The following is an 8872-nucleotide window of genomic DNA, read 5'->3' as shown; positions in this document are numbered from 1 at the left end:
TCGGTCGGCCTCCGATGTCCACTTCGCAAACGTGGGATAAGAGATAAGGGACTGATGATAATTAGTCAGGGGAGGATAATTAGCGAAACTAAAAATCTACGACCAAAGCTAACTAATGGTTTAAGAAAAAAGATCATTTTTAAATGGGTTAATTCTATTTTGGCCCCCTAAAGGTGTCCAACTCACCAAAATGGCCCCCTAAAGATGACCAGCTTCTAATAAGGCCCCCTTTTGAATTTTCCGTTAGCCAACTTTAACCGTCAACATACCTTTTACGTCTTTACCCTTCATATTAGGAAACACTCGTTATCTGTCTTTTTCATTATTTCTTCGTGAGAAATGGGGTCGCCGGCGATGGTCGGCCGATCGCCGGCGACCCCATCACCTGAAAAAAAAAAAAAAAAATTCTTCTTCCCAAAGAACTACTCTAATAACAAAGTAAAGTTCATGACCTAAGTTTTTTTTATAAACATAGTTTCAACTTAAAAGCAACTTAACAATAAAAATCAGTCAAAATATAACATAAAGATCATACAGTGAAGGAGATGCTTAGTCGTTCATCTCTTTCAATAATACTACTGAAAATTTACTTAAAACAAATCAAAATTCTAGAGAGAGAAAGTGTTTAGGTAGAATTCAAGATAAATAAGAGATTCAATGCTGGCATAAAAAACCAGACATAAGTAGTTATGATGTCCCCTTATTTTCTCATCAGAATATTTAAATAAAAACTAAACCTATCCAAATCCCTAATTTATCAATAGAAGAACATATAGAAAAAACATGAGAAGAATCAATTATGGTGGCATTGAGAAACTTCACAAGCAAATCCAGAACTTCGAACAAGGTTGGGATTCAATTATGGTGATATGGAAGTACCCTTTTAGTCGTCACAATGTTGAGATGATAATTATTTTATTTTATTTTTTTGGAACTGATAACTTCATTAATAAGGCAAAGCCAAAAGGGATAACATTACATGAAGTTAAAGAAAAACACAACAAAACACTACTCAGACTAGAAAAGGTCGAAGAAGTGCTTGTAAAAACTTTAAGACAGGAGAGTCAGATGGGCCCTGATCGTGGGCCGCGGAGTTTGCCTCTCTAGGGCAGAAAACAAGTGTCCAGCGATTTCCTTCCCTTAATCTGTGTTGGGCCTCTTCAACCAAAGGAGCAATGCGCCACGTGTAGTCCTCGTAACCGTTGGATACCGCGTCTACTATGATCTTAGAGTCTCCCTCGTATATAACTTCGTTTAACCCTAGATCCTTTCCCGTTCGGAGAGCCAACCGACAAGCCCTCATTTTTGTTTCAACAGCTGATCTTGCGGAAATCTTCATTTCTCTCTTGTGAACCATCCTTCCATCTTTGTCTCGCATCACCACTGCAACAACAGCTCCCATCGATGAGAAAGCTCCATCAAGATTAAGTTTGAAAGCTTCTCCATTTGGTGGTATCCACAAGATATCCTCCTCATTTGATTGGTGTATAGTAGATCCATTATCAAATCCTTTAGATCTGAAGGCGGCTTGAGTTATGATCGAATTTATGGAGACCTGTTGTTGATTAAAGTATAAATTATTCCTTTCTTTCCAGAAAAGCCATAAAAGGTAAACCCCGAACACCAAATCCTTCTCGTTTGTTTGATTCTCAACTAGCTTTTTTAATGAAGATTACTGGATCTGACTCACTGTTGATTTGCATGTTTTGTAATGTCGAGTTCATCATGTTTGCGAAAACTGGGCAAGTACCGAATAGATGTTGAACTGATTCAGCTGCATGATTACACAAGAGACACATTGGATCGACATTTGGGTTACCCCTACTAATACTCTGCAGGACAGGTAATCCTTTGTTGATCAGTTTCCACAAAAATAAAATCGCTTTTGGTTCTAAGATTTTTATTTTCCATAACTTCATCCATGGGAATGGTACTATCGATCTTGTATTTTGGTTTTGAAGAGTTATTTGTCGAAAGTATGACTTGGCTGAAAAGAGGCCTTTTGGGTGAGGAATCCATCTTAATACATCAGTAGTCCAGTGTCTAGACAAAGGGATTTTAAGTATTTCTTGAGCTGAATTCTCTTCGAATAAGTCATTTATGAGGGGTTCATTCAATTTGTTGTTTAGCATTAAATCTGAGACTACCATATGACTGATTTGTCTTCTTTCTTTGAAACGAGGACTGAATCCTTGAACTGTAGGAACCCAAGGGTCTCTATGAATGTTGATCGAGGTGCCATCTCCCACTTGAAAGCATACATTTGCTCGCAGTTCGACCCTAACATGCAAAAGAGAAGTCCAAATAGGGGAAGATGAAGATCGTTTAGTTTCTGTCCAATAATCTCCTGTTGTTGTGTATTTAACCTTCAATATTTGTACCCAAATTGCTTCTGGATTTGTAATGAATCTCCAGGCCAACTTGGCCACAAGGGATTCATTAATTTTGGCCAAAAACCTGACACACAACCCACCTAGTTCCTTAGGTTTTTGGATTAATTCCCAAGGCAGGAAATGCATTTTCCTTTCATTATCATCCTGATCCCACCAAAAATTACGTTCTATCCTCTCTAGTATGGTTAAGGTCTCTTGAGGAATAATAGAGAGGCCTAGAAAGTAAATGTTGATGGGGCTAAGAGCAGCCTTTATGAGGGTTGTTCGACCTGCCTGGGATGTCAATTTCTTTCTCCAACCAGCCAACTTTGATTTGAATATGTGGATGAGAAACTCGTGCGACTTAATCCTGTTCCTGGGTTTTGTAGACGGTAAAATGTCTACGGGTCGGAAAGTCTGACAATCAACGGGTCGACGGTCAAAAGTCTTGTCGGGTCGGATGCTTCGGGGACCAGCTACGTGTCGAAAATAACCTGCACAGAAAAGAGAGAAGAGATCGTGAAGCCTCTGGGACACCGGGATGGTGTCAGTCTAAGGGGGCTCTGACGGTCAAGTCAGATACTCGATCAAATATATATAAAGTGAAAGTGGGCGGTAAGAAGGTAACCCTCGTCGGAGTGCTTAGGTGTCGCGGCTTGTGGAGTTGTCGGAACAGATCCCCACGGTAGTGATATACTTACTGTACTAAAAAGGGTGATGGTGATGATATATTGTCGTTAACTTGCTGGTCGTAAGTGGGACTTGCGATAAGGTGCTGGTCGTAAAGGGGTCAGCAATAAGGTGCTGGTCGTAAGTGGATCAGACGGTGAGGATTGTTGGATGGATGATGACGATACGCCTAGCGTCTTATCGCTAGGTGAGTGATGCGCTAAGGAGGTGGCCGTATTAGGATGGTGATACAGCCAGCTAGTTACTGTTGGATGGGTGTTACGGTCAGCTCGTTACCGTTGGATGGAAGATATATCACACCAGAGAGCTCTTATGCAATAAGGTGGTGGTCGTACGGTGTTGATACGGTTAGCTAGTTGGAGTCTGATTTGTGACTATCAGACTCCTATCTCCCAAATTCTACGATGAGTCAGAGACTTTGAGATGATCAGAAGAACTTTGGGATGTTTATGAGAAAGCAAGTGAATGGAGATAATGGATTTGGCTACTTGAGTTCTGTTGTCGAATATTTGATGCCTTTGTCTGAGTTTTGCTTCTCGTATTTATAGTGGTGGAGAGGGATTGCCTTGATGACAACCAGCTAGTAACCGACGTATTTATTCTGTGTCATTACTCCTGAGAGATACGTTAAGGGTTAGAGGATCTGACCGTCAGATGAATATTCGAATTTCTCGAGGGACGGCCAAGATGTTACCGCGTGTGCGGTAAGCTACTGGCCGGTAACGCCCGTCTTTAAGTGGCAGATACGGAATATTTACCACTAGTGCGGTTATGGATTGCGCAATAATCCTCTGGCCGTAAGATTGCCTAGTACTGGCAGGTGGCTATCGCGTGACATGTGTCAGATACGCTTAGTGCCAAGCGGGTATGGATTCGGTGACCGGAGTAGCGACTTGGGCCATTATCGGGCCTTCTTATTTAGCCTCGCGGGTTTTACCCTTACAAAGCGGTTGTTCCTTTATTCTACAGGCACCTCGTGGAGCGGATATTTGCCCATACAGGTTTCAACATTAGCATACCCAGCTATTTTTCAGAGTCAGTCATGAGGGGTGAGTTAAGCCGTACCTGGTAATTGTGTTTTAACTCTGACGACACCCCATTGCTAAATAGAAGGGAGGATTTTGCAAAATTTACTTCCTGTCCAGAGAATTTGCAATACAACTCTGTACCCAGTAAATAAGTCCATCCTTTCATAACTGGCGATCAAAAGAGATAGTGTTTGAGAAGTTAAAATAAACAGATATGGAGATAGAGGGCATCCCTGTCTAAGTCCCCTCGAGGAGCTAAAATTTCCATATTGATTACCATTAACTATGCCTCTGAATGTGGGAGTAGTAACACAACACATGATGAGAGATAACAAAGGTTCAGGAATACCAAATCTGACCAGAATGGTTTTGAGAAAGCACCAATCAACCTTGTTGTAAGCTTTTGCCATATCCATTTTTAAAGCAAAGGATCCTGATCTGGCTTTAGAAAGGTACATGGAATGTAAACATTCTTGAGCAATTACTATATTATCTATGATTTGTCTCTGAGGGACAAAAGCATTATGGTTCCAACTTACAACCCCTTCCAATAAAGGTCGAAGTTTGTTGGCGATCAACTTAGTGATGATTTTATACAGAGTGTTACAGAGGGCAATCGGTCTATAATCAGTTACCATTACAAGGTGCTCAGTTTTGGGTATAAGGACCAGGTTAGTTTGGTTGAGTTGAGGATCAAAGAACCTCTGTGTAAAGATAGCTTGTATGTACCTGATAAGATCAGATTTAATAATGTCCCACACATTTTGGAAAAAAACACAGGGGTACCCATCTGATCCTGGACTCTTCATGGCTCCCATGCCAAAAACAACCTCCTTTATCTCCTCTTCTGCTGGTATTTGTGATAAAGACAGCTGATTGGCCGCCGATAATTGCTTGAAATTCTGTAGTACCTCCTCAGGTACTTGTACAACTGGTACAGCTCTGCAGTAATTCTGAAAGTGATCGACCATTTTGTCTGCTATCTGCATCTCATCTGTAATAGTAGCACCATCCGCTATAGTCAGTGTTTTGATGTGATTTTTCTTCCTCCTAATAGCTATAGAAGTATGGAAAACCCTTGTATTTCTATCGCCATTTAGGGCCCACGACTGCTTAGTACGTTGCTCAAGTTTAGTTCTCTGGACCTCCCTAGGCACATCAGTTCCTCCTGAATATCAGCTTCTTGCTGGAGATGAGATTGTGATGGGGGAGTACTCTGAATCTGAAGTAGTTGACTGCGTAACACCTTTGATCTTCACTCTGTATTTCCAAAAGCGTGTCTACTCCAATTGGCAAGATCTGCTTTAACATCCTGCAATTTCGCCGAGAAATTTTGGTTATTGTTAGACCATACCTGAGTTAATACTTCCTTTTACTTGTGGTGTTCCATCCAATAGGCTTCGAATTTATATATTCTCGGGGTCGAGCTTTGCAGTACATTTGTCTTAAGTAAAATTGGGCAATGATCACTGTTGTAGCGCGGGAGGTGGAAGACTCCAGCGTGCTGATATTGTTGAAGCCACTTAGAATCTGAACTAACCCGATCAAGTCTTTCTCGAACAAGGTTGTTCAGGTTCTTATTATTCGACCACGTATACGCAGGCCCATTAAACCCCAAATCGATTAAACCTGTATTCTCAATGAAGTCCGAGAAATAGGAATATGAAGATGAAACTTCGGCAGCCGAAGTTCGGCTCCTCCCCATTTATCCTTTTGCGACTCAATTGCGTTCATATCACCAATACAAACATAAGGTGACGACAGTGAACATAAGATATCCTTAATAGACAGCCAAAAATTTTGTCTCTCTGATAACCTCGGGGGTCCATAAAGACACAACAACTCGTACTTAAAATTAAGATCATTAACCTCAACATGTATAAGGTTAGATGATTCTGACCTGATTTGTAGAGATACCTCCTTTTCCAGAATAAAGCGATTCCACCTCCACGTCCCACAGCCGAAATAATAGTTTTTTTTGTTAAGTCATAACTATCAAAATTAAAAGAAGAAGAAGATGATATAAGTCGAGTCTCAGACAGAAAAAGTATATCAGGTTTTACTGCGCGGAGGAATTGTTTGAGTGTGTGAACTGTCGCCGGTTTCTCCATTCCTCGACAGTTCCAAGATAACACTAGCATTCTCCTTGCGGCTCTTTGGGAGCAGCGCCACGACCCTAACCATACCATCTTGTGTTTCTCCTTTTGCAAGTTTAATTCCTGTTTGAACAACTTGTGCTTGAGCCTGTCTTTTAAGATTTTTACTAACCACCGCTTGTGAAGAATATTCTACCTCAATATCCTCCACCTCTGATTCTTTACCCCCTAACATTGGAAGTTCATTTTGTTGGCTACTTCCTGTTTTATCTGAGGTAGTGGTCACTAACGATGCATGGGTTACCATCTCTTCCGGGCCCACAAAACGTCGGGATATAGTAGTTACAACGTGGCCTGATTCAGTAAGTGGTGGACGTGGGGATACATGTTTTGTCACTGCCGGTTTGCTGGTTCCCGTCGCCAGTGTAGTCGGAACTTTCACCGCCGATATGTTCTCGGTGTTCCGCATAAAGTTTACTTCTTCCATTGTTACAGTGGGTGTAGAGTTTATCCTTTGACGATTATCCTTTTCCCAAAAAGGAAGCACTTTGAATTCAAACGGATACTTAGGTTGAAGTTTTTCTATAACCATCTCCTTTTGTGTGTCTGTGAGATTTTTCTCCAATAAATCTTGTAATTTCAGGCGAGAAGGACAAAAATCCATGGAATGTCCCAAATATCCACAATAAAAGCAGAAACGACCAATTTTCTCAAAACATAGAGTGATGTCGTAAGATCTCTCTCCCTGTAATTGTAACACAAGCGATTTTGGTAAAGGTGTTGCTATGTTAACTCTTCCATATGTGGACCATCTAACTGCTTCCTCTGGATTTGCCGGAACTATATGTTGGGTATTATACCCTTATACTAGTGTTTATAGCGGATAACGACATCTAATGTCTAACACTAGTATCCCCAAGATCATCATGCAAAACTAGTAATTAACTAATAGGAAGATAGTAGATTACCTTAATCGCTATTTCCCTCGAGCTAGTTGAATAGATTAAAGCAGACCAAGAGCTTCAAACGTAGCTCCTCTACTTGGGGGATACCGAACAGTGTATTTAATCTCCCTCCTTGAAAGCTCGATAGCACTCCAATGGTGGTTTGATAATAAGAAGACCTTCTTCTTGCTCGACTAAAAGATAGCTTGGGAATTAGCTCACTTTCTCCTCTCTAATTGATGTGGTAGAGTAAGAAAACTTAGAGATAAATTTCACACCTTATTCTCTGTCCTAAGAGTGTGTATATAGAACCCTAATGAGAATACACCTCCTCAAAGGTTTCCCAAAACACCCTTTAGAATAAGATTTAGGGAAGTAGTCGAAAATAGCAATTACTGATATTTTCTCAATTCTCTAAGGAGGAGGTGTCCAAACACCACGAAATTTTTCGTGCATACTACTGGGTATGTCAGCAACTCACCCTCCAAAATTCAGCCCAATCCGAGTCCCGGAAGTACCCGAACCGGCCTAGGCTCAAAGCCCTTATTTCGGGCATTTTTGCTATCTTTTGCCCAAATTCTATTTAGGCCTGTGAGATATGTTTATGGGACATTCCCAATGTTATATCACACTCCCACTATTCATATCATCCGATTAAATACTCATTCTTATGTGTAACCCGATGTAGGATCTGATCGAAGTTAGCCGCGAATTACTTCGTAATTCGACGATCGTAATTGGTTTCTAGTTAAACACTACGACCCCTAAATCAATCGAACTTGATGATCTTCTTTATCAATTGTCCTAGCCGACATATTGCTCGCATTTCCATCTTGGTCGAAGGACACCTCCTTCCACTCCTTCACTATATCCCCAATTTTAGTCGCCAAGAGATTTCCCGTTGTAACGTTGAGATGATAATTATTATGATGTTCTAATTTAGTACTATGATCACCCTCTTCTCAAACAAGTTTAATAACTTTTTCTACAAGATGAGGAAGATGATCACCCTTGGATTAAGTAAGTGCTCTTGATTCAAAGCATTTTATAACATATCAATTTGAACTCCTTAGTTTTCTCATCGAGTTACACTATTGGGAGGAAACTTCAAATTCACTTCTATTGAAGCATTTGGTCGAGCAGGTTGTGTAAAATTCAATCGTAGAAAATTATCAACAAATCTGATTTCTTTGTTGTCAGTACCAGCAGATCGGCTTAGATCTCCGACAGATTCAGTCGATGAACCAATTTTATCTTTGAATAATGCGCCTTTAACTTTACCAGTAACAGTAAGTCAAATTAATAAGGGAAATGATAGAGTGCCTAGCTAGAATGCCCACTAAAATGTCCAAATTTCCTTATTTAGAAATAAAAACGGTCTCCACTGTAGTCAAACTTTGAAAAAATCTTGTCTTTTAGTGAATCCACGTCAGCTGGGTATTTTACTGGGCACTCTAATATCTCCCAATCAATAATACCATTTGCTATGACTTAGTTGAAGAAAACGAGAGGTTGAGGAGAGAGAATCATAATTTTATAGCTGAGTACAATCAAATGAAGAACCCTTGTAATGGTATAATGGTTCTGATGAATAACTATGATAGTAGTAATGACAAGAAGAAAAAGACTTGTTTTTCAGTGGAGAACTAGTTGAAATGTTACCACCGGTAGCTATGACTTGGATTTGTTGAGGTCTGAGAGAGTGGCAGAAGATAAAGAGGGAGAGAGGAGAAGATAGAGAG

The 8872-nt window shown here is 40.4% G+C and overlaps 1 protein-coding gene across 1 annotated transcript; it reads right to left on the bottom strand.

Annotated features, from left to right (window-relative positions):
• Window positions 1–1012: 1012 nt before the first annotated feature.
• LOC147547766 (uncharacterized) lies at window positions 1013–6673 on the bottom strand. Its single transcript, XM_086666122.1, has 5 exons — window positions 6277–6673; window positions 4368–5258; window positions 4128–4258; window positions 1677–2537; window positions 1013–1555 (listed from the first exon to the last, which is right to left on the bottom strand). The coding sequence occupies exons 1-5, from the start codon at window positions 6671–6673 to the stop codon at window positions 1013–1015; spliced, it is 2823 nt and encodes a 940-aa protein (XP_086522248.1).
• Between the last annotated feature and the right edge of the window lie 2199 nt (window positions 6674–8872).

The sequence above is a fragment of the Eschscholzia californica genome, unplaced genomic scaffold (genome assembly GCF_041429995.1).
Source record: "Eschscholzia californica isolate CP2 unplaced genomic scaffold, dmEscCali1.0.p SCAF_3, whole genome shotgun sequence".
In the NCBI taxonomy this organism is placed as follows: domain Eukaryota; kingdom Viridiplantae; phylum Streptophyta; class Magnoliopsida; order Ranunculales; family Papaveraceae; genus Eschscholzia; species Eschscholzia californica.
This window is presented reverse-complemented; position numbering and strand designations above follow the sequence as displayed.